This window comes from Gallus gallus, chromosome 1 (genome assembly GCF_016699485.2).
Source record: "Gallus gallus isolate bGalGal1 chromosome 1, bGalGal1.mat.broiler.GRCg7b, whole genome shotgun sequence".
Lineage (NCBI taxonomy): Eukaryota > Metazoa > Chordata > Aves > Galliformes > Phasianidae > Gallus > Gallus gallus.
The window spans coordinates 102790950-102817657 of NC_052532.1; the positions used below are offsets into that span (position 1 = coordinate 102790950).

Sequence of the window (26708 nt, forward strand, 5' to 3'; positions counted from 1 at the left end):
TTTTTTAAATCAAGAACAGCACTGTGAGCTTTGCTTTGTTTAACTGGTTCATTCTTCCCTTCCAAAGGTGCGTTTTTTGCCTTTGGTGCCATGAAACCAAACAAAAGAGGACAAACCTTTGGCACAATTCAAGTTCATAAGTGGTCTACACTCTAACTTTGCTTTCAGGTGCTTCCAATTTTCACACAGTAAAATTTTCAACAGTAAAATTTCTTTCACCTTCCCTTTGTCCTGTACCAATGATTACAATTGCCAATTTCTTCCCTCCAAAACATTAGGTAATTTTGTAAGCTATTTTTGGGATAATCAGAAGAGAATAATTCAATTTTCCTCATCAGAAGCTTCTTACATATATTCCAGCTTCCTGATGCAAAAAGTGCTGTTTCTAACAAAGCAGGGAGACCACTCTCTGGAAGACAGATCTGTGGCAAAGTTTTTGATTTCCTTCTAAATTGATACATAAAGTGATGTACTGAAAACGATATATATATATATTTACAATCAACATGAACACTAACTGTTATTTTTTCCCTAGAAATGGATAAGCTTCAGTATATATCTAGATGAGGCCCCATCTGGAGTACTGTGTCCAGGCCTGGGGCGCCCAGTACAGGAAGGACATGGAGCTCTTGGAGCAGGTCCAGAGGAGGGCCACTAAGATGATCAGAGGGCTGGAGCACCTCTCCTATGAAGAAAGGTTGAGGGAACTGGGCTTGTTGAGCTTGGAAAAGAGAAGGCTCCAGGAAGACCTCATTGTGGCCTTCCAGTATTTGAACAGAACATATAAACAGGAGGGGGAATAGCAGTTTACAAGGGTGGATAGTGACAGGACAAGGGTTTTAAACTGAGACAGGGGAGGTTTAGGTTGGATAATAGGAAGAAGCTTTTCACTCAGAGGGTGGTGACGCACTGGAACAGGTTGCCCAAGGAGGCTGTGGATGCCCCATCCCTGAAGGCATTCAAGGCCAGGCTGGATGTGGCTCTGGGCAGCCTGGTCTGGTGGTTGGCGACCCTGCACATAGCAGGAGGTTGAAACTAGATGATCACTGTGGTCCTTTTCAACCCAGGCCATTCTATGATCCTATGATACTAGGGAAAAAAAAAACAAACAACATTTTTCATGTCTGTGGGCATTAATTTATAGTGGTGTCACGTGAAGAACACCCGTAACACTCATTTACTAAAATGCTGGTAGTAAAGCCAATTAAAACGTATGTGCATTCTACGTACTTTTGGTGATCAATTTCTACAAAGAAAAATGAAAAATATGCTTCTGAACGACATCTTAGATTTTTTTTCCTGCCATATCAATTGCAGGCCCATTTTTTTTTTCTGCACAAGACTAACACTTCTCTGTGAACACCACCATTTTTAATAGAAGAATGTGTAATAAAACTTAAGATTCTAATAGGAAAAATAAAACAAAAAACCCCATGTTTACATACTTCTATCACTGCAATCATTAAGATTCCTGGGTATGCAGGATTTGAGTTTCTGTATGATATTTAAGTGAGCTAAGAGATCTAAGAGAAACTAAGTGATCTGAAAAGTAAGCTCATTAAAATGCTGATACAGACTATTCCATACTATCAGCCCTTCAAGTTTAATGTTAATAATGGCAAATAAATACAACTAAAACATGCTGATGGTGTTAACCACCTCACTAGCACTGGTTATATATTTTCTTTGTCCATGTTAGTATCTGTTCAAACTGTGCTTCATACATCCACAACCAAGCGATGCATTTAGCTGCTTGAGTAAAAGGGACCACAGTTGTATATTTTACATTTTACCACTAAAGAACAATGTAATCAATTAATGCATGAGAGAATAAAGGAATAAATCACTCCAATACATATGATGAGGTATATGCTCCACTTTACTACGTGCTAGTACGTAACAATCTAAGTGGAATAGTTTTGGATTCCATGTCCAGGAGCTGAGAGCTATAGTTGGAAGATATTACTACACATGTATCTCTATTAGTCTCAGTTTCTTTAATTAGCTGAGAAAAATTAGACAAGTTAAAGAGTAAATGCACACTGTTTTTCTTAGACTCTTTTTGTTCCAAAATGGAATGATACTGTTTTGTTCAATGAATTAATCAAAGGGAATATTTAAAGATAATTTCACTGAGACAAAGCCTCCTCGTGCTGAATATATACTTAGAAGCAGCAGCCAAATTTTAGTTTGAGTATTCAAAGACAAAAGCTAATTTCATAGGAGGTTTTTGGAATTAGGATGAGACAGCTGGGAAGCTGGCACATGCTCTAGTAATAAAGTTGGTGTGTTAGTTACACAACCATTAAAATGCTTTCAATAGATGAAGTTAAAAGAAAAAGCAAAATGATGAGTTCCAAATGCAGACCTGAAAAACAGCCCTTAAAATTTAAGACTGTGCTTCCCATACCAAGCCACGAAGACTGATTTTTCTCTCTAATGTTTATTCTTAATCTACTGAAGAATATTTTTTACATGGAAAAAAAAAATAGATGTGCACTGGGCTAGAATACAAAGCCCCACAATTTTCATGTGGAACTAACACATGAAAATATATTTTCTATTTACTTGTGTAAAACAGTTACACTTTGAACCAAGATGTCAAATAGTTACTCTTGATGGCCAGAACCCAAACAAAAACTCCAGTTTGTTTTTAAGTGTAGGTCAATAAAATGTCAAGACTTTATCTATATTTTTCAAAAACGACAGTTGCTGCAAAAACATCATAATTTTGTGAACACGGCAGGACATGGAGAATATGAGGATTCGCTCAAAAGCACATTCCAGTCTTTTTACACAGCAGAACAAAATATTGAACTTAAATCTGCTTCAATACAGTAAAATGACATTCCATCTAGGGAAGCAGGCTCCTGGAGGATTTCCTCTAGCAGGAAATAATTCAAGTGAAACCACACTCCGATCCTGTGACCTTACATAAGGCAACACTGTGTTTACTATTTACCACGTTTGCCCTTGACCCAGAATATTAATAATATATTGCTTTTCCATCAACAAGACTAGTAAATCATAAAAAAGATTTCTCCTTAATTGCAATATATCTTGAAGTATTATGCTGCAGTGGAATAGCGGTGGTTTAAATTATAATGTCTAACCAAAAGCTATCAGTTATTTTAATGCAAATCCATTAGGCTAATTTTATCAGATCCTGCTCATATGTTACAGTAGATTATCATTCTTAATGAAGATCTCATAATAAAACGCAGTGGAGTTAAATTAATGTGCACTATTTGGGTAGCAATGCGCGAGTGTTTTCTTAATACCATACAACCACACATTATCATTTTCCAAAAAAAGCGTACTGCACAGCCTTGAAGGAAATGAAAAACAAGAAAATATTAATTTAAAGGCAAGATAATAACATTTCAAATCTAGTTAATGATACTAAAATTTTTAATATTATCCCCAAATTTACAGCTGATGGGTCTAGCCAGCAGGGTTAACCTCCCTTGCTTTTAAAATGCTGCCAATGAGTGGATTTCAAGTCTTTTAGACACACAAATCTGCGGGGGGGGGGGGGGGGGGGAGAAGTAAGCTAGAAGTATACGAGATCAATAAAGGTAGGAGCTATGACACAAACATCAGGCTAGTTTTCTCTAGCTAGGAAGTCAACATATGATCTCCTGCTTGCAACTCCAGATTGCAAACATAGTAAAAATACCATGTCAAGCACCAGTGATAAAATTGTTTCCTAACTGGTTAAAAAAATCCAGTAGAATTAGAGAATGCCAAACTGATTGCTAAAGGGCAGCACTACGTACTAGAGTAGGCAGGTCAAGCTTATGCCGAATCTTCCACATTTGTCGATCGGTATGCAAAGAAGCTGCCCAACGTTTTTGCCAGGCTGCTGTGCTGACCCCACTGCCTTCCTTTAAATGAGACTGGACTGAATACTATGCTGACAGGAAGCGTTGCATCCAAACTGATTATTCTTTGTCGTAAGCCAAGAGAGACTGATTTTTCCTATCACCTACTGTGCTGAAGGTGAGCAGAAAAAAAAAATCACAAACAATTACATGTGGAGGAAGAACAGAGCGACTGCTTGTTCAGTCACACACTGTAAGAATTACCTGGAGCCTGGATGGCTCAGGAACAGCTCCACAAAACCTGCTATGCAGCCAGGACAGCAGCAAAATGCTCTGCTGCTTACACCTGGCCACCAGAAAAAGACATCTCCCTCACTCCCTGGAGAATCACAGAATCACTCAGGTTGGAAAAGACCTTACAGATCATCAACCACAACCTAACTGTACTACCCTAACTAACAACCCTCCACTAAATCATGTCCCTGAGCACCACATCCAAACGGTTTTTAAACACATCCAGGGATGGTGACTCAACCACCTTCCTGAGGAACCCATTCCAGTGCTTAACAACCCTTTCTGTAAAGTTTTTCCTGATATCCAATCTAAACTTACCCTGGTGCAACTTAAGGCCATTTCCTCCCATCCTGTGTGGAATCAAGAGCCACCGATTTCTTGTGGGCCTTTATAAAAGGGCCACACATTCTTGATCACAAATTCAGTGATAACATCTCCCAGTGACCAACAGAGAAAAATACAGATCTGCTATTAACTCTGTGGACACTTGCAACCTCAGACTCACCATCAGCTAGATTTAACACCTCAGCTACAGCAAGAGCAGACCTGGAGGTTTAAATTCAGTCCGCTGCCCTACTCCATATGAACTGAGAGTAGGGATGGTCCCTCAGGAAAGGAAGGAAAGTGAATACTGCCAAGTAGTGTGCTACGAAAAGTTTATTTGCATTTTTAAATAAAGAATGTAGCCTATAAAAAATGAATGAAAAGACTGTCCTCCTGTCAGTGACCTCGCTCACTCTCTAGGCAAGACCGTAACTTCCTATTCACTGGAAAGAAGTTTGCAAATAGATGCACTATTGCTATTTTCATCATGATTCATTGAAGTACGTACAGAAATAAAATTGTCTAATAAATTGATTCTACAATAGCCCTAGTTGTCTTTAAAGTATAACATTACAGTTATGCTTTTCAATTATTTATGGCTGATGGCAGTTATTCCACTGATTTGGGAGAGAAAAGACTCAATTAGACCTTAATTTATGGTTTTAGAACAGTTGGGCTTTGTTGATTTCAGGTTGAAAAGCAAGTCCTCTAAAGTGGGACAAATCTACACTTTGTGCTCTTTAATGCTATGACATGGTACTAGCCACAGCTTCATAAAGTCTACATAAAACTAGCTGTGAAGTGTCTCTGAAGAGCATCCTAGGACATGTTTTATGAACGGTGGATGCTTACTGCAGAAGCTTCTGCACGGACCTGCTGGCAGCATCAGGAGGACACGGAGCCCTGAGGGAAGTGTTCTCTCAAGCACAGCAAAAGAAGCAGGAGTAAGGGCTAAAATGATAAATTCCATGGGACATAAACAAGCATTCTGCATGGTGCAGCTCAGTTGGATGCACTCAGAGCCAGCCTCAGCACCCTCCATGCCCCAGGAAGGCTGGAGGTCAGAAAGTAGGAAGGGCTGGGGCAGAGCTAGCTGGGAATTTATATTGGTAACAGACAGCTCTCACCTCACCTGCAGCAGCAGGTATTTCTCTCAGTCACCGTGGTGAGAAATTTTAGACTTGGGAGAAATGGGACAATAGCTTTTCATTGTTGCCAGCAAGCATGTACATTTCTAAGGGATTTTTGAAAGGTGGCTTCAACAGTTTGCCTCCTCTTTTTTGTATTTTACATTCATATTATTACATATTATTTTCCTGAAGGCTAAACATCTTAACCTCTTTGAAATGTCAGCCTCAGTAAAGAAACGAGCTCTACCTAATTTGTCCTCATTTCCACTCATCCAAAATCCCATTAAAATGAAGTGTTCTTTTTTTCCCCCCTCCTCCTCAATATTCATTTTCCATTCAGAACAGGGCACTTTATTCCCAGGTGGTGAAAGCTCACATATGGAAATGTATTTAATTGGTTTAAAGATTTAAATATAATCTCTTCCCACTCCATTCTCACTGAACTGGCTCTCCAATAATTGAGCAAAACACTCAACAGACAGCTATATAAGACAGAAAGGCACAAGACTGCTTCCTCAGCCTTAGAAAGAAACGTTTGCAAATCATTTTACTAAAGCATTAACGTTTTTGATGAGAGAGCTTAACTACACAGACATTGAATAGAAAAACTAAATGAAGAAAGTCTCCCTTTTCCAAGGCATTTCTCTTCGGCACCCTTCTGTCACATGCATGGGTGAGAAATCACAGCCAGAAGCCCTCTGCTCCTTCTTTCCTTACCTGCTCTGGCAAACACCACTACCATGGATTACTGCCTCGTCTCATATTGCCTTTGCTTCCTGCAAGTCCCAAATCCTCTCTCTTTTTAATCTCATCTTCTGCCATCATCTCCAGCCCTTACTGGTAGAGCTGTAAGCGCTGCAGAAAAACCACTATCCATTTTACATATATTTACACCATATGCTACTGTTCTTATAAAAATAGAAACATAAGAACAACTCATTTAAATACATATTGCAGGAGAAGTGTGGCCTTTAAAAATATTGTGCTGCTTTGTCCGTTGACTAGGGTAAAAGGCGCAAGCTCCTGCTTTGAACTGACGCACTATTCTGTAACAAATGCAAAACATCCCAAACACAACTTTTTTGTGTTAATTGCTACACATGGCAGTCAAGTTACTGAATGTTCCTTTAACTGAAAAAAAAAACCCAACAAAAAAAAAAACACTTTGTCAGTTACTATTCAAACCATACACAATGACCAAACACTTCCAAAGAGTACTTGTAATGGAAAAGAGAAAGGGGCAGGGATTAAACTTGCAAATTACAGAAGATGAAACATAATGATGCTGCAGCTTAGAGTATTTTGCTATTTAGAATATTTTTTGTTATGAAGAGCGAACGTTCAAAGCAGTAAAAACAGTTTTCCAGCCACAAGCTAACTGCCCATGAATTTACCTCTGACAACTTCTTCCACGGACTCTGTAGTTGTGGTGGTAGTGGTTGCGATACTGGTAGTTCTTTCTGTTGCTTCCTCATACTCCTCCTCTGTCTCTTCAATTTCATCACCATCATCATCGTCATCATCATCAGCATCTTCATCCTCCACAACAGTTAGCTCCTCGTCTTCCTCTGGTTGTTCTTCTACCACCTTATCATCGCTAAACAAAGAAAATTATAACGACAAGTCAGCAACAAATCTCACAGGAAGAAAAAAGCATTAGCAATGCTGTGAGAAAACTAGCAGGATACCAGACTGGAACTCGTCTTTGTATGCAGGGATGGAAAAAAGAATTCTCATTAGCAATACTGTATTTTGACAGCTGAATAACACTCCAAATACACTCGCTTCACTCTGCCGTCAACAAATCAATTTGTATTTTGAAAAAAGCCCAAATTAGTCCAAAATGCACTCAGCTTATACACAGATGAAAGCAGAGAGTTCCTCAGGATTTTCTCACCCAGGAGACACCTAATTCAAAGACACGCTGTGGGCTACTTTGCCTGTCATCCTCAGAGGACAGCTTGATGTCAAACCAAGCATCCAGCTGACCCATAATTCTCTACAATGACTGTTTCATTCTGTTGTTACAACAGTATTCTGTGAGCAGAAAAGCCACTATTAAGGGAGCCGTGCACAAAGCAGTTTCCACAAGGTTTAGTGAAAAGACATTGTCCAAATTTTTTGTGGGAGGGAGGGGACAGCTGACACTGTACTGCAACTCATTCTTCAGCTGACTATTGCTAGCTCTTCTCTTTGTGGTTTTGTCTTCTTCAGGCACCTCAGAGCAGGCAATGGACACAGCAGCAACACTAAGGACCTAATTATCCAGAAAGAGAGAAGAGCCTTCCAGTTTTGGCCCTCTGTACAAGAGCTGCGTTGACCAAATGCTGAAGTCTGCAGGGTTATCCTGATAAGGCCACTGTCTCAGCCAGTATGTACGGCCACTCAGCATGGCAAGCTCAGCTCAGCTACGCTGCAAGGCCTATGGTACTAAGCTGTCACGTATCAGATGGGGCCCTGGGCAACCTGATCTAGTGGTCGGCAACCCTGCCCACAGCAGGGGAGTCAGAACTAGATCATCTCTGAGGTCCCTTCCAACCCAAGCCATGATTGTATGAAATGTAAGCACACCTCTGAGCTCATGAAGAAATCTCAAATTATTGGGCTAAATCTCGTTATATATCACAGGAACCTAAATGACAATTTGTGCAGCTACATAAAATTCTCAGGACTTTAATCAGTTTCCAGCAATAAGAAGGAACGCTGCAGTCAGCTATCAAACACGTTTGGTGGCTTAATGTGTCAAGAAGATTAGGACTGCTCATAATTCTGAACGATATACAGGCAATAGGCCAAAATACATACACTTACTGACTGCCATTGCTGTTTTTGGAAGACTTACTAACCTCGTACCAGCTGAAGGAAAATCTCACATTTGTTAATCTGTCCTCTTCTTGAAATTCACTGCTAATGAGTAAATTATCCTTAAATATTCAAACATGCAGTGACTTTTTATTAGCATCATACACAAGAGGCTTTGCATCTTTTTTTTCATGGTATCACATATGCTTGAACAGCCTTTTATTTGACGTTAACACCTTGCCGCTTTCACTTCGTTTTGAAGACTAAGACTGTAATGTTTCACTTTACAATATGTTGTCTGGTACAGCTCTGAAAGTACAACTCAGAGCAAATAGGAGGACAGAATGGTCTTTTAAAAAGTGTTAGGAAGAAATTAGGAAACAGTGAAAAGAATCTCGTATGCCACAAGAATGATTACTAGGAAAAAGTTAAGACTTTATATAAACAAGCATGCATTCTCTGTTTCTCACCCCCAAAATTACTGGCCTTTCAAAACACAGGAAAGAATTAAATAATGAAGCTTTCCACTGAGTGAAGCCTAAGCAGGTTACAAAAATGGGTATAGTAAAGCTAAATTGCAGAAGAGTCCAAAAAAGTGATTACCTGTTTCTGTTTACATGGGAACGACTGAAAAAGGGACAAAACCACCAGGTTCTTTTCTTTGTTTCTTCATTTCAAAGAACTAAATTAGAAATTCCAGCATTTCTACATTGTGGTCTTCCTCTGACATTCTAATCTCAGTATCTCCAAAATTACCATCTTCATTCTTAGTAAATCCTTTCTGAGTAACAGAATTCTTCTGTTTCCATTACAAAGTATTAAACCTTTTTAGGAGCATGAAATAATTGCTACACATACACCGTAACCTTTGAATAGCCAAAAGGAGATGAATTCTTAAGTTCTAATATCTGTTTCTGATCTCCAGGCTAAGGGGCTTCTAGTCTTGGCTACCTACAGACATTCAAACTAGATGTGATGAGTATAAGGCACCCAGATTTTGATCTAGAGCATCAGACAGGCTATGCCTTTCAACTTCACAGAAAGCTGCTATCTCTTCCTTTCTTTCTCTTTCTGTCTCTCTCACCTGAGCTAAAAATACAGGAGCTAACACAACACACTTTTAAGAAGGTGCAATTATTTTTTCATTTTCCTTTCACGTAAATGATCACTCTCAGATACTGGCAAGTTCATAAAGTTAAAAAGAAAAAAAATACAAAAAACCTCCTCCAATCCAATCACTCAACACCTCACACTAACGAAACAAAACAAAACAAAACAAAAAAACAGAACAAAAAAAAAGGAAAGTCAATTAGTCACATGGAAAGCTGCTTCAAAAATAATTTGTATGCATGCATCCAATAACCATCTGTTTTTAGCTACACAAAAGCAATTAACTCAGCTATGTCAGTCTCCAGCATTCTACTGGGAAACTTTCGGCATCAAGGCCAAGCTGTTGTGTTCAGGAGGGGGTATGATGGAGGCATGATATAAGAAGATATTTCTCTACGTGTACCAGTTGTTTCTGTTCACCATCACAGTGGTCCCTGGTTTCCTCACTAGCAATTTATCAGAAGGAAATGACTATGGGTTGCCCCAACCTGCATATCCCCTTTATGAGTTGCTCCTTGCTGCAAGAACTATACATCAGAGAAGGCTGCAGAAATAATGGAAGACTACAACAGTCGAAGCTGATAGGATCAGGCTCCTGAAAATATTCTAAAAATCTAGCACAATTTTGTGGAAGAATCTTCTTGATATTATTTGTGATCATTCCTAGAAAAACTGCATCTCTGCTAGCAACACATATGGCAAGATTCAAACCACAAAAGTGCTATTTTGCAGGATTTGTTTTATTGCAAGCTACAAGAAGAAGGAACAGTGAAAACAGAATTAAAGTGTTTTTGCCCTTGATTTTGATACCTAAATGGAAACATAAACCTTGCTATAAAACTTGAAGAAATAGGATACCTGAAACTGGGCTTTGCAAGGTTTTCTCTTCCCTACTAGCCCTGTTGTTCAAAGAAGAATAGAAGGAGAAAAGTGCTTTGCACTTCCTCAATAGGATTCTCCTTCAGTGAAACTGAATACCAGAATGAGACCAGTATTATGCTCAGCTATGCAACACAGTAACGCAGACCAATCCACATAAATATAAAACAGTGAGGGACATACCCTAGCCAGCTCTAACAGTAAAAAAAAAAAAAAAAAAGCAGCAATTTACATTAGAACACAATGGAAGTACTCTAATTCATGCGCTCCTAAGACTCAAACACAGCACACATGCTCAGCAGCACATGCAGAAAATAACGACATCTTCTAAGAGGTAATGGTCACGACACACACAAGAAAAGCAATAATGTGTGAGTGGCTTAAGATCACTCTTCAGGGGCCAAGGGCCACGGGCCACTGGGAAGGAGGAAGAATCCCAGTGTCTGCCAGTGAGGGGACTCTGAGCCTTATCCTTGAAGATAGGTTTAGTATCTATAAACAATGTTAAATCCTGATGGACTTCTGTCACAAAGACAGGAGCTGGAGTTGGCACTTTTAGTATTATGAAATGTGCTACGCTCCCTGTAACACAACCAGAATAACAATCCTTGGTTTTGTCTCTTTGGACTTCATCACTGTTACTATCCTGGGTCTTCCTCAAAGAGCATGAAGAGGAACAACAGATGAGTGAAGTTATACTTCAGCTTTTGGACCGACGCATCTACATTATGAATGGTGCCAAAACCTCCCTGCTGCACACTGCATAAAGCTCTGTTTCTCCATGTCATACTTCATGCTCTAGTACTGTTTCACATTTCTCCATCAGCACCAGCACAGTGCTGTTCCCCAGATAGAGCGTCTCACAGTGTTTGCACACCTCTCACCTCAGCATCCACCTTCTTCCAACAGAAGCTTACTACAAGGTGAACGTGGATGCTGGTATTTTTCTCAGAAATCTTTGAGTTTTAATATATGTAGCAGGTGTGCTTACTTCCCATTACCATTATTACATTTTACCTTCTTTGCTTAACGACTATGTCTCAGTTTTGTTTCTTCTTCACAGTATCTTAACAACATTTCCATATATTCCCTTGATGCCATCCCAGGCAGGGTTTTATTAGCACTGCAGACTGAAGCATTTCGTTTCAAAGATACTGTTGACATTTTGCCTTAGCTTAAGTGGTGCTGGTGACAGAATTTTTCAAAGGCTGCTCAAAAGATATCACTTGATACACTGACAGGTTCACAGATTTGTAAAGCCATATTATCATCATCTGAATTTACCAGTTCAGCAGTAAACAATGGAGGTTAATTCTGAAGCTTGAACACAGACACGAAAACATTTGCTATTTTCACACAGATCATCGCTGTACCTCATTCTGCTGTCAGCAAAGACTTCTGGCAGACCAGGCAGCACCGTTTCCTTTAATGGTGGACACACAGGTCACTGTGGTTTTGAACCTCCTGCTTCTATCTCCCCACATATGGGATATTAAAATTCATTCCTTTATCATGGAAATAATACTTCCCTCAAGCATCCAAGCAGTGCAGTGGGTTTTTAATAGGAATCATCTACATTCCTGTGTGTGATGAAACACATTACTTCAAGTTCGGCAGTTGTAGCACTATTTCGGATGCTGCAGAAGCATTGGAGTTTCAGGCGGCCCTAAGAGGTAGCAAGTTCCATTTCTAACACTGATATAAATAAAAACATACCAATGGGCACATTTCTGTTTCTAAAAGACATACCACTGTAGAGCTACTGCCAGTACGCATCCAGGCACATAGTTACAAAGAGTGCTTAAAGCACAGTTCTGCTTATGCATATCTAATAACTTTCTTTACTTCATCCATCACTTCAGTAAGAACTGACACCAACATATTGTTTACACACTTCACTCAGAATTGGGCATATTTCTGTTACTTCTTGAAGATGAAACTGAAATACCGGTAAAAGGAAACAAATGAAAGTGAACTATGTTCACCTGCTGATCAAGAAATGAGAAACAGAAGATGAAGGTTTGATTTGAGTATTCCAATAACCTACAATGGGGACAAAAACAGAATACAAATAAAGAGAGCAATTAGTTTTCTTTCCAACTGTGCTTTAGGACTCATGGGACTGCAGCACAAGCTACGTTTTAAGAAGAGATTTCTGTCTGTAATTATTACCTTCAGACAAAAATTTGGCAAAGCTTTCAATTGCCAATAACAAATAACAACTAATTAGTGGTTTGGGGAAGTGCCTCACACCTTTGTCTGCAATAAACTCTCATCCATTTGGATGTACTTAAAGCATGATTTTGCCAAATAACTTGAACAGAAACATACTTCATCACTAGGTGAAAATGGAATGAAAAGGTGTGAAAGACAGATGTTTTGAAATCTGAAAAGATTAGTGTTCACTGCACTTTTGAAACTCTGTTTTAATGCAAATAGATTCCATCTGCACTGTGGTTGTTTTGTTTGTTTGTTTGTTTTTAGCAGCCATCAAAACTGAGTAAGTAGAATCACAGAATCATTAAGGTTGGAAAAGGCACACTAAGATCATCCAGCCCAGCCATTCACCTACCACCAATATTGCCCACTAAACAATGTCCCTAAGTACTACATCTACCCTTTCCTTAAACACCTCCAGGGATGGTGACTCCACCACCACCATGGGAAGCCTGTGTCACTGCCTCACTACTCTTTCTGAGAAGAAACATTTCCTAACATCCGATCTGAGCCTCCACTGCTTCAGCTTGAGGCCACTCCTCTCATCCTATCACTGTTACCCAGAAGAAGAGGCCGACTCCCACTTTGTCACAACCCCCATTCAGGCAGGTGTTGAGATGTTTTGTTGGCTCTAGACAGCCAAGGGAATTAATACAGGACAAACAACTACTGCACATAAGCTGCTGCCTGTGCTCTTCCAGCCCAGCAAGGGAAGCTGAGAGTAATTTATGAATCCATAACTTTGACTGCTGCAGGTGCCACCATCCCACTTTCCAGCATCTTGTACTTCTCTGTAGCCTCTTCAGCTCCTCTCAAATGAACTTCAGGAAACAAGAGATAGGACTGGATTTTCAAGTATTCAGCCTGTGTACAACTTTGCTTCTACCAGAAGATTAATGATAAACACAGGTATGCATTCCAGTATATAGCAAAGATGCAGAGCATAAAGCTCTTTAAGTGTGAGCTTGGAAACAGATCCAGCTGCGAACCTCTATGTGTCTTAGAGTAAATATCTTTACAGGAAATTCAAAACAGGAACACAGAAGAGTATGACAAATGCTTGGAATCCAAACAAAATGAGTGCACTTGACCTGGCCTAATTACCAGGCTTTTGATTAAAAGCAAATTAGAAAGCTAACAGGCGAGGAACCAAATTTCCTCACAACAAACACGCACATCAAAGGTTTGGGCATTTTCCACCTAGCATTTATCTAAAGCTTGCATTCCTCTGACTGAAGGATGAGTTTTCTCACAAACCAGGTTTGAACCTACCACTGCACGCACTGCATTCCCCTGAACAGTGCCACTAATTAAACAAATGACTCAACACAGGAACTACTTAAAGCTAAAAACTAAACTAAGGGTGCACTTAGGAGCATGAGTGCTCACATCACTGTACTTTCTAATATTTAACTTCGACTTTGGTGCTCTAGTTGACTTCAAGGTAAAGGTGAGTATATTAGCTGCGTGAAACTGAGCACCAGAGGAGTAAACCTGAACAAAAGCTATCACAGTAATTCTGCTTTTGAGTAGATGAGAGAAAGTCAAAACAAAGCACAAAATGAAGATTTCAGCATTCACCTTGAAAGTCTAGGAAGGAGTTCCACCAAAAATGTCTTTTTCCCCTCAAGTACTGGGACAAGGCAGGGGGAAACAGCAGGATAGGAACTAAACTGTGATATAGCCATGAGATTAGGAACAGTTCCAGGAAAGAAAAGGGTTATGCCAGACCCCCAGTCTTCATATCTTGTCTTTTAAATGGCTTATTGGTGTCAAAGCCTGGAAAATTACAGTGATCTACAGAATCAGAAGTACGACCCACAAGGCACCTTAGCCATGTTTCTGCTCTGCCTGCTAAGTCACTCCAAAAGCAGAAACTGCTTAAAACTGCCTTAGTTATTTTCATTAGGCCTGGATTAAACTATGCAAATTAATTAGATTTGTTACAACACAAAGAAAGGACGTGACATTTGGGCACATGTGAACACTTTTTCAGGTACAGTTAAAATTTTAAGAATTCAGATGGGCATCTTCCACAGTACACCAAATCATAATGAGAGATTCATATTGTTTAGCATTTTTCCAGCATTCATTTTGTAATTTCTAATTATTTTCCATTTTCCCTTTCATTTTTCCTTACTCTTGGAACTGCAATTATGTATATTTTCACCTGTCCTAACTGAAAAAAAAATGAAAGAACTAAGCTATTTCACAGTGTTACACAAGCTGCTTTTGAGTTCTTAAGACTTTACCAAACAACAGTTATGTGATTCTTAATGTCTCTCATCTTCCTGCTTTTACAGTGTGTTTTTTCTTTACCTTTACACATAACAATGATAACAAAAAATTGCCTGCTTTCATTAACTCCAGTAGAAAGAAGTTGCACTAAAGATCTTTTAATCTCATTTTTAAACAGAATATTAAAAAAAGCAGAGAAAATCAAAACCAGAAATGTGTTTACAAACACGTAAGATTCATCAAGATCACAGAGCCTTCTGACATTTAATAAATATTAAATCAAAATCCTGACATTAGAAGACCATTAAGACCGAATGCAATGGAAAACGGAAGGGCGAAGGTCATCTGTGTGGCCCTATTTCAACCAGCCTGAGAATCAGCAGGAAACCCTGGATCTGTTACAACACATTTGCTTCTGCAAAACCTCTGCTGTAATCAGAAGGGACTGTTCAATGTCTCTTTGTCTAACCTGTTATCTCACAGATTATTGGAGGTACACAGTATGAACTATGAATCAAATAAGTACATGCTTTGTCTGTGGAATTCTTCACCTCAGTACCCTCACATGGTAACTACGGGCCCAAACTGCAAGAACGTCTTTGTTTTACAATTGGGAAAGCGAACAAAAAATGCCAGAAGCACAGAGGTACCCTGGATGCTCAGTTTAAGGTGTTGCCTAACATTTTTCAGAGAATGTGCCATCTTATCTTTTCTAAATGCTGCTACCATCAGCAGCTTCTGCAAGCAGCCAGGCCTTCTGCTGAGGGGATCCCCCCTCCACTCACGCAGCCAGACCAAGCTCTTCACCAGCTCAGCATTTTACTGTTTTAACCTTTTCTTTTTCACTCAAGTCACAATTTCAGTGCTATTTTTCCTCAGCAGTGATAAAAACAGAGATCCTTTGTGAAGAAATGGCATGTTATCATGCGACCAGAGCCAAAAATATTCAAGATTAGAAATTTCTTCCATCAATATAACAGAAAAGTATTTACAGTTTTCATCCATACATTCAGAAATATGTATGCAGCCTTTCTTAAAATGTGGAGGAAAAAAGTATTTACTACAGAAAATGCTCTACTACACAGCATTTGTAAGAGCATAGCCTCACAAGAAGTAGAATTCTTAAATTTCCACAGAGCATCCTAAACTGATCTCATATTTCTAGTGTAGACCACAGTAACCACCACCATCACCGAAAGGTAAAAGAGAGCAGGAACTGCTGGCTAACTTTATGGAGGAACATCCAGTTATGAGTCCATTGGCACACAGACATACTGGTGTGACAATACATGTTGAAAGACCCAGCTGCAAATTTCTCACTTCCATTTTTTTTCCACAAAGAATACATAGCACACTGTTTGAGATGGGATGGTATACATCTTTATGCCAGAAGAACTTCTCAGAACATCCAGGAGAAATGTCAGAACAGTGTATTGAGTTGCTTACTACACAAACGTATACAGGGAACCTTTTGCTCCAACATTTCAGTGTTGGCCAAGTGACAACATTTTTGCTTATAACGCTTTTGCTTATTACTTAAAGAACAAACTGCAACAAATGACTTGGTTTTTTGAGGTCTTAAAAGCATCATTCCTCTCTCAAAGTCTGCTATTTATCAAATATCCAAGTTTGATGCCATTAACCTCCTGAAAAAAGGCTGAACACTCGTGTGAATCATATAGGTGGTTTGCACAGCTAGCAAACTGCTCTCATAAGGGGTCACAAAAGCATGGATATATCCTACTCATCACTTTCTCAATTAGATTAATTCTCTCCACCCATAGTCTCATCCATCATTTCAGTTAAGGCCTCATACTCAAATGGTGATTAGATTTGCTAACTCAGCACCGCTGCAATTACCCCCCAAAGCAACACGCTGTTTCATCAATTCCATTTGAAAGTTCTTGTCATAAGTAGAAATTCAACACTTAGCACACCTTCTAGAGTCATTAACACTCCTGTTTTGTTATGCTTCCTGAATTTTGTTTTAACAACATCCACATTAAAGAGGAAAAAATGCTATTAAAAAGACTTTGTGAATTATCTAAGTATTAAGAAATCGTCTACATGAGAGACAAAAACAATTAACCTAAGAATCTAAGACACAATATGCTAATAGCATACAGAATATGCTAATCACAGAATATGCTAATAGGAGAAAATACTTCAGAAGATATTCAGCATAAGCTGTAATATTATGCCTATTACTTGGCGGTGCCTAAAATTTATAAAGAAAAGCAATTAAGTTTTATCATGAAAATACTTATGAAAACAGAACTTTTTAGATAAGCTGTACCATTAATATCAGCTGTGTTAAAACCAACGGCATTTTGAGATGTGTTTTATAACAGGTATGACACTTTTTTATTCCAGTTTTTAACTACAGACATTGAGGAGATATGAATTTCCGACCAATTAGCAGAAATACTGTTTTTCAAAAATCAGAACATCTTCCACACCATCTCCCCTATATTAACTCCATTTCTTTCAAATACCAATTTGGTGATGGACAATTCTTATGATATCAGGTTCACCTATTTCAACAATTGCTGTTAATCTCTATTGAAGTTAATCTGGGGAGGGAGACAATTAATAATAAGCAAGTTTGTAACTTCTTGTATACGTATTAGCTCACTGACCCATGATTAAGAACAATTTGTATTAGGACAGTTAAGGAGAACACTGCCTCTGGTTGCATCCCTTGCTGCTCTTGTGTCACAGATGGCCAAACTCCCTTCAAAGCAAATCATGCACCACTGGCATGAAGTTCCATTTCCTGATCATTTCAGGGGTATATAGTCTGTTGGCACAGCACAGAAAAAGGGAAATCTTGCTTATCCATCCAAAAACAAGTCATTTCCTGTTTCTAAGTGAGAATCTGCAGTCCAGACTCTGTTAGTTTCAGATCTAGTTCAGCTTTACTAGTGCTGCAGGAGTGGATGCAATTGTTTTTTTTTTTTTCTTTCCCCAAGAATCATTTAGGAGATTCCCACTGGAGGATTTCTCACTGACATTTTAGAAATTGACTTTCCTATTTAATGAAAGAGCTTAAACAGATGATAATTCATTGTTGTTTGTTTTAATGTAATATGATAGCTTGAAAACAGATGAATACTCAACAGAGACAAAATGTTAATTTTGTTTTTCCTCCAGTGACTATTTCCAACCAAGAATTTAGCATCAGCACCTTCCTTTCTCTTGATCAATGTCACCATTTTTAGCTTTAGAATACCAAAACCTTCAGGACTCCAGATATCCTATTTCTACATTCTTAAGACATATCTTCTGGGCCCAGAACTGGTTCCAGTTAAGCTGCTGATTTTTCACTCAACACTGCAGGACAACATTAACAGTAGAAATGATGGGAGGAGGGAAGAATGGACAAGACAAAATGGCATGGCACACTAGCTAAACTATGAGTGAACCTGTAGAAAAGAAATTGAAGGGTTTAAGGAGCAGTGGGAATCTCATTCCTAAAACCCTTGCAAGCCCTACACCAGCAGGTGTGCACAACCAGCCAGCAGGCTGGGTCTGCACCCCCCTCAGGCCTGCAGCACTTGCTGGTCCCATGAGGATGCTGGACACCCAGCTCCCATGCCACAGCAGCAGAGGTGCCATCCACACACAGGAGCCTGCCTCACTGCACATGCACTCACAGGAAAGATGCACAACACACGAGGCTGAAGGCCTGACCACTGAGGTCCTCTAGAGAAGCGAAACAGAAATCTCTCCCTGAAATGGGAGGAAGCAACTCGTTGACATCACCACTTTCATCTTCCAGTATCATCAAATATTCTCCATGTCAGAGCTCAGTTTCTTTCCTCCAGAGTTAGTTCAAACGCCAAACAGACTGAAGAATTAGTTGGATTTGTAAATAAGAAAGATTGATAAAAAGTAAACAAGATGCTCTGATCTCCCTAAGCATGCAGTGGGAAGAAATGCACAACCCTGCCAAACAAACCCCCCGAAGGCTCGCCTTTCTTGTTCTATTTCCAAGTGCATTTTCTGGATGTATGCACGTGTGAGACAGAGAAGGAATGAGAAGAGGAAACAGAAGGGCAAGAGGGACAAAGAGAGATGTGAAGGGAAGAAATGGGATTTCATGTTTTGTGTGTTTGCTGTCACACCATTTGCAGCCCTATATCACAACTAAAACAGTGCTTCACGGCTCTTGCCTGGACAAAGTCTCCCGCTGCTCTGTGATACACAGACCCGAAGAAGGGAGACATGTTGGAGTTGGTCATACTTACACCTAAAGTAGGCAAGACAAGTTTTCAAGTACAGAAATGACAAAAACCCATAAAATTTAGCTTTTAAAATTATTATACTGACTCTTGTATACTCACCACTTCTTGCCTACTATAATTACTTGCTACGTGTCGCTGCTTAACTCAGGAATTTTCCATAAATATTTGCCACAAGCAGACAAACAAATTGCCTGTCTGGCCTGCGTAGGTTCTGTCAAGGTAACAGCGTAACACACCAGGAGGACTCTGTGCTGCTGCAGCAGGTCAGGGCATTAAATGGCTGTGGCCAATTTAAATGCACAGCCTGATTTAATGACAACACTTCAGGGAATTAAATGTAACTCATTTAAGGTTAACTTGCAAGCATTTATGAAAAGAAGGCAGTAGGTAAAACCATGCATTGATATCTTTGTACCACTTAAGTCACAAAGGTATAAAATGAGCTAAGAAGTGAAAGAAACTAAATGTACAGCTCCTCCATGTGCAGTGAGAATCCTTGTAAAGGTACTCAGCAGAGCAGTTTTATTAGTCTCTGCTACTTTTATTCCCCAAATGCTCGAACAAAACAGACAATTAAAAGCATGGTGTCTCACCTGGAAACAATTCAGCATAAGAGTCACATACATTATGCTGTTTTCACCATTGGGAAAAAATGGCTGGTTTTAAAAGCTTTTCAGGATTGTCTGCATTATGAGTGAAGGAGACAATTAAGAAATTTCAGTTTTTCCAGATGCCTACCACTGGAAAAAAAAAAGTTCTTTGAGATAGCAAAAGAAAAGTATATATAGCTTTAACCATTTCTTTTGCAGCACGTGGGAGACGAGCACTGCAAAACCAGGACACAACATGGCCACCACGTTATACAACATAAATTCTTATTTGGGTTTTACTTCACAGATGCCTAATTTTCAGCATAAAATGGATTGCATTCCTTTGAATTATTTACTGTAGCTTTAAAAATCCTAAGGGCAGGTATGAATAAGCCATAAAACTTCGCTTGGCAGAGGTTTATGAGAAACTATAAACCAAGCCCTTACACAAAGCACTACAACACATTTACTACACTACCCAAATCATTAAATCAAGCTGAACGTAAATCATGAACATACACTGAACAGACAAAATTAATTTGGCCTGACCTCTCAAGGAAAAGAACAATGAGAAAATTAAATCCTCTATTTTGAACCTTGGAAATAAATTCAGATAGTCTAGTAAAATGACACCTGACTGAAGTTAGGACACTATCTTGTCCTTCTGGGTCATGAGAGTCATGTCCTAACAAAAAGCTTTCTATATAACACTCAACACTGTGCCCGTTTCCCTAGTGTAACAGAGGGATGCCGACAGCAGCCTATTTTGCAGGCTGAAAGGAAAGCAGAGGAGGTCTGATACGCAGTGATGATAAGAGAAGAAGCATGCATGAAATGGGTGTGGATAGAGAAGATCTGAAGTTTTCAGCTCAGTCACCACTCCCAGAGATGTTCAGCTTGAGGTATCAAGGACACCAAAAGCTCATAGCAAGTGTCCAGGTATGGGCAGGAGGCCACGAGGCTGTGCTGAGTTCTCAAGGGCAGCCAGAGCTTGTAGGTCATTTGACTGAATTGCAGCTATAAACAGAGATCTCTGCAGCTATACTGAGAGCCCATACCTGCACCTGGCTGTCCCTCAGGCAGTCTTCAAGTTAAGTTTAATTAAAGTGTGGATAACAGCAAGGAACACCACTGAAAATGCTTGCGAGTTCCTAGTTGCATACTATTTCAGGACAAGCACGACATGACAGCATTTCAAGAGCACAAGATCTTCCCTTTTGGCCTCACAAACTGAAATTTGCCATATCCATCACGGCAGCACACCCTCCATCCTTTCGCCAAGTACTTTCAACAAGTGACATGTTGAGGCAAGCTATGTCCTTTTCATGATGAGGTGCAGGTCAGTCAGATCCACATTGGTCAGAACATCCACTCATGATGATGCTGTAGTTCAAAATGCCTCCATGCACTCTTCTGATGGCATGGATTTATCCTGTAGCCAGATCACCAGCAACAGAATGGACTCCACCCCAGTGTGACGAGTGGGTTCTGTTCCAGCTGTACCACTTGCCAATTCTGAGTAAAAAAAAGATACTAAAATACCTGTAGCAAAAGCTTTCTATGATTTAAGATGAAAAATAAAAACTTCAGTAGATACTTCAAACAATGTGGCCTTAATAGCATGAAATACTGGGAATTCAGCATTGAAAGATATCCCCCTGTACTTTTCCCTTCCCTTCTCTTTTCTCCCTCACAATCAGCGCTAAGGCATATATATACTTATTAAAACATATGCTTTTATATGCATGGATGGATATACATACAAATAAAAATATACAAAAATATACACACATTTGAACTACCACCTACTGCTGCATGAGAAATTGAGTTTTTGTTGTGTTTTTTGTTTGTTTTTAATATGATTAAATTTCAAGAGTATTTCTGCCTCCAGTACACATGGTTTAAATGCCGTTCGGAAGCTGAAGAGGCAGCAAGAAACACGAATGAGTCAGTGTAAGAGAACTACAAATTGCTTGGCTCTTCATCTGCAGTTGAAGTACAAGTGCCCCATAAAAGGATCCTTTCATTTTTCTTTTGTATGCACATGTACGGGAGGTGAAGGAAAAAAAAAAAAGCAATATTTGCTTGCAACTTCAGAAATTGCTTCAAATGCAATTCCAGTTCCTATTCCCAGCGGATAAAGAATTTCTGAAGTTATTCCTGACCTACTCTCTTCGTATATTAAATTGCTTCCAGAAGAACAAAACAGAAGAGTAAGGTAAATGTTCTGTGACAAACATGAAAAAAAACAGAAATAAACTGCCTTATAAACAAAACAATTTTATATACATCCTTGTGTGCTCTGCCATTTGAAATATTTTAGGAAACTTTGAACTGATACATGAAAGTTGTATGTACAGATATAATAATAACTACATACAATATATAGATACAGAGATAAAGTAGATTGAACACAAGATAAATCTATCTTATATTTCTCTATCATATATATATATATGCAAGAGAAAAAGCAAATCAGTATGAAGTATATGCTAATTTCATACTCTAAGAGAACATTTTATAATCAAAGACCAAAGCAAACACAGATGTGACACAGTAACAGTCCAAAGGTTAGTTTGCAAATCACACCAAAAGGTTATGAATTGTGACATTTTGATAACTAGTGGAAGCTTAGGTCAGAAAAAAAGCCTGAACATGGCAAGAGGGAATATATAATGTAGCCTGATGGAGATTTCTTGCATCCAACAGCCCCTACCATTCATTCATCTACATAGAAGACTGAAAATTACAGTAGGAAAATATTTATTTTAATTAATCTTTATTAATAAATTTGTAAATTATTTTAATTTAACTTAATGCATTTTTCAAGAACTCCTCTTCCTTGCAACACACACTAATGCTTTGTCAGGGAATATTTAGATGCCCATCATGAAGTGTCTTCCTAACTTTTCATTGTCTTATTGTCCTCTCTTTACACCATATTACAGCAACTTAATTTCTGTGCTTCACCTCTACCCTATTCCTGAACTTATTTTCCTCAAGATTATTACAAAGTCCAAACTCACACAATTAGGAACAGTGAACTTTCTGTATTAAACACTTAATTTGGTCCCAGTTTATCTTCATAGTTCTCTGTGAAACTGCTTATAATTTGCCTCAAGTTTTGGATTTTCTACCACTATTTGCAAAAGGTGCAATACCATCACCTAAGAAGCAGAAACACTGCATTCTCTAACCTTCTTAGCACAGTATCAAATGTTCAAGCTAGGGAGGACAAGAAGACTTTGTACTCAAATATTGGTTTTATGAAGAAACTCATCTTCCAGTAGTGGTTGGAATTCAGTTCTCTGCTCTCACAACTGCTGTCTAATGTGCTCAAGAGAGTTGTATGAAAAGTCCTTGACAGCACTGGACCACTCAATCACAACACAGTCACAACCCACATTTGGGTCAAAATTAACCTATGTGCACAGGGGATGTCAAAAGACAAAGATGAGTGGGTTATAGAATACTTCTTTTCCATCCTACTGCTGACTTGAAAAAGAAACCTCCATTCCTTATTGTAACAGAAGCATATTAATTAGTCTTACTGTCAAAGGCTAGACGTTAAAACAGATTTTCTTTTATAAATCACACTTAGAAAGTAAAAGCAGAAAAATATTCTTATGGGAATAACAACAACACAGCTAACGCCTATTATAAATGAAGATATTTCAAAGTCTCCAACAGGGATGTCAGCTGAATATCTGCTGCAGTGCCCCCAGACTGCACAGGAAGCATGTCAGAAAACAGTATTTGTCAATTAGTAGCCAAGAAGTTATGCAGTTAAGCATTTTTGCTATAAATATGGCAATACTTCTAACTGAACAAAAGATAAAGGCATAAAATGTGCAATAACTATATAAGCAATAAGCTTTTATGCGGAAGGTTAAAATGAGTTTACCCACTGTAGCTGCAAATTACTTATAGAAAGGAGTCTTCCTTCCACAATGAGGTCTTTCAGACAGATTTTTGGCATCTCTTGTAAGATGATAAGGGGAAAAAGCCGCTCCTACCTTCCATCTGCATAGTCTGCATCTGCGCCTCCCCACCAGACATCTGAATCATCATCTTCAGCATCAGCTGAGTCAAGATTGTCGCTTTCCTCTGCTAATGGGCAGCAAACAAATTCCACACCACGAAACTTGTCAATTCCACAGGGCAGCAGCATGCCATAGTCATGCAGATTCATACTCTTCTCGCTGCAGGACTACAGAAAATAAAATAACATTGTCATGGAAGAGGCTGGAAAAAGATGTTACTGATCTCAAGAGAACATAAGGGGCATGTACAGATGAAGGAGATTGAAGTTAGTGAGCTGCATGTTTTCTGAATTTTGAAACATGACTTAAGTCATCACCTCTGCATTTACTACTCACACTGTTGGTTAGCTCCCTGCCTGTGTCTGCATTGAGCCAGCAATGTGTGCTGGAAGCCTAGACAGCCAACCGTATCCTGAGGCATGACCAGCAGGTTGAGGGAGGTGATTCTGCCCTTCTACTCTGCTCTCTTGAGACCCCACATGGAATATTATGTCCGGTTCTGTGGCCCCCAACAAAAGACTGTTGGAGTGTGTCCAGAGGAGGGTCATGAAGACAATCAGAGGGCTGGAGCACCTCCCCTGTGAGGACAGGCTGAGACAGGTGGTGCTCTTGAACCTGGAGAAGAGAAGGCTCCAAGGAGACCTTAATAGTGGCCTTCCAGTACCTGAAGGGAGGCTATGGTAAAGCTGGGGAGGGACTTTTTAGAAGGACATGTAGTGACCAGATATGGGGAAATAGTATTTAAACTGGAAGAGGGTAGATTTAGACTAGATATTAGGAATTTCTTTACTGTGAGGGTGGTGAGATACTGCAACACGTTGCCCAGTGAGACAATGGATGTCCCCTCCCTAGAGGCATTCAAGGCCAGGCTGGATGGGGCTTTAAGCAACCTGGTCTAGAGGGAGGTGTCCATGACTATAGGAGAGGGTTGGAACTAGATGATCTTAAAGGTCCCTTCCAACCCAAACCATTATATGACCTTTGCAAGCAGCAAGACCTTCTGTCCCCTTCCCCTTTGTCTTTGCCCATATGGAAGGACTTATCTCCTCCCACATACATGGTGACTCCATATGCTCCTGCTCAAAATTCTCATGTTCTATTTCACAGAAAACCTTAAGGCAGAACAGTTATTTGCCCTCCTGGGCTATTAATGCCTTTAAACAGTTCATTGCAAGATAGATTTACATTTAAAATTAGAATTTGCATATCTGAAGGTTGGTGCCTTAAAAACTTATTTTAAGAGGGCAATGGTATGACCCAATTGAAAAGCTACGAGGCACATTTCAAGTCTGATCTCCAGAAGGTGGGACAATATATGAATTAGGAGGTTTGAAACAAAACAGCAACAAGACATTTTGGAGTTTATTTTGCTTCTTATTGCTACAGCTTCTCCAGGTAAGGACAACAGTGGCAAATACATATTAGCAATTGCAATACTAAGTTCATTTCTGTATTCAGTTAAAGTACTGACAATTTAAACTCTGTGCTTGACTGCTAGATGGCTTTGGACAGTTCTGTGTTTCACAAGGCCTCTTAAACTTTCATGCTGAACTTCACATACTGCATCTTAAGGCCCTGTGAAGTAGCTGGCATAGCAATATGACACCAATTGATGGTAACAGTAAAGGCATAGCCTTCATCAATTAAAGTTTATCCATTCACCTTTAGCTCCAGAGCAACAGTAGCAAGGAGGCCAGATGAGACAGAAAACATCATGAGTAATGGAATGTGGGGAAAAAAATAACATTATTAAATAGGGCTCATGTTAAATAATGCATAGTTTTCTTATTAAGTGTAACAAAAAGCCTTTTACACAACCATTCATAAGCATCCTTTTAACTTCTTTTCAGCATCACTGCTATAACTTCAGCTCATTCTCAGAATAGCGATATAGTTCTAGAAAAGCAGATCAGTGTACCTCTTTAGCAACAGTATGCCAGTGCAGGTGAGTTTCACACACATCCATCCTTTCCTGGTGAAGGAACTTGCACTTGTCCGGTACCAGAAGGGCATCACTCACAAACTCACCCACTGAAAGAAAGAATAATAGTAAATTAAAAAAACATGAATAATAAACAGTAGATTTGCATCTAGTACCTCATCCTGTCAAACCTCTTGGTAGGTATAGGCCAGCTTCTGTGGATGAGCAGCAGGGGCTGTTTGCAAAGAATGGTGCAGTCTCTGAATTTCCACAATGCTCCTACTTTGATCTGATTTTGATACAGGATTATGGAAACTTTAGCATAATATGGAAACTTCTACTTGAGCTGTGTGAAACATGCTGGACCCACTGATGACGTGTGGTGCAACATGAAGCTAGGAGATGATGGGATCTAGCTCATGGAAGGCTAGCACAGGATGCTGGGAGGGATGATGATGCTCTGCTTCTGCATCTATGCAGGGTTTGTGTAGGGTAGGGGCTTGAAATATAATCAATTTTTCCATTATGGAATAAATCTTATCCTAACATATTGTTTTTAATAATCCTAGAGTATTTCTACTTAATTACATTACTAATAGTCCACAGAGTTATTGTTGTGATGTAGCCTCTCTCTTGCAGCCTCATTACATCAGCCAGATGAATTCAGATTAACCAAAAAGGGCAGCAGAGCTCAGAAGCCAGGGAACATGATGACTCATCGTCACCTGCCTACCTGGATCTGACCAGAGCGAGGGGAAAAAGGACTCTTTACCATGGACAGATCTGACCAAAGAAATTGTGTTGCCTTTAGCAGTAGCACAGAAGTGCAACAGAACACCACTGAAGTACATAATGCTCACAGCTTCGATACAATTAAAAAGATACTCAGCTGATGAGTAACGTGATTCATTAGACTAAAATCACTAATCCTGTACAATTCTGGCTTTACAATTAAACGAACCTAAACACTTGCAAAATGTTTTAAAAGAAAAAAAAAAAGAGGCAAACAAAAAACTGTAGAATGCTTTTGAAAAGTTGATGTACTGAACAGACCCTGCATTGTGAAGCACATGACTCAGCTGGCATAAA

At 39.3% G+C, this 26708-nt stretch overlaps 1 protein-coding gene across 6 annotated transcripts in view; it reads right to left on the reverse strand.

Annotated features, from left to right (window-relative positions):
* Positions 1-26708, reverse strand: part of APP (amyloid beta precursor protein) — a 199378-nt gene that overhangs the window by 77570 nt on the left and 95100 nt on the right. For all 6 annotated transcript variants that reach the window (XM_015299094.4, NM_204308.2, XM_046943383.1 and 3 more), the window contains exons 4-6: positions 25617-25729; positions 23672-23865; positions 6967-7169 (exon numbers count right to left, since the gene is read on the reverse strand). In XM_015299094.4, coding sequence (XP_015154580.2) covers positions 6967-7169; positions 23672-23865; positions 25617-25729 — 510 coding nt within the window. The remainder of the gene's footprint in view (positions 1-6966; positions 7170-23671; positions 23866-25616; positions 25730-26708) is intronic.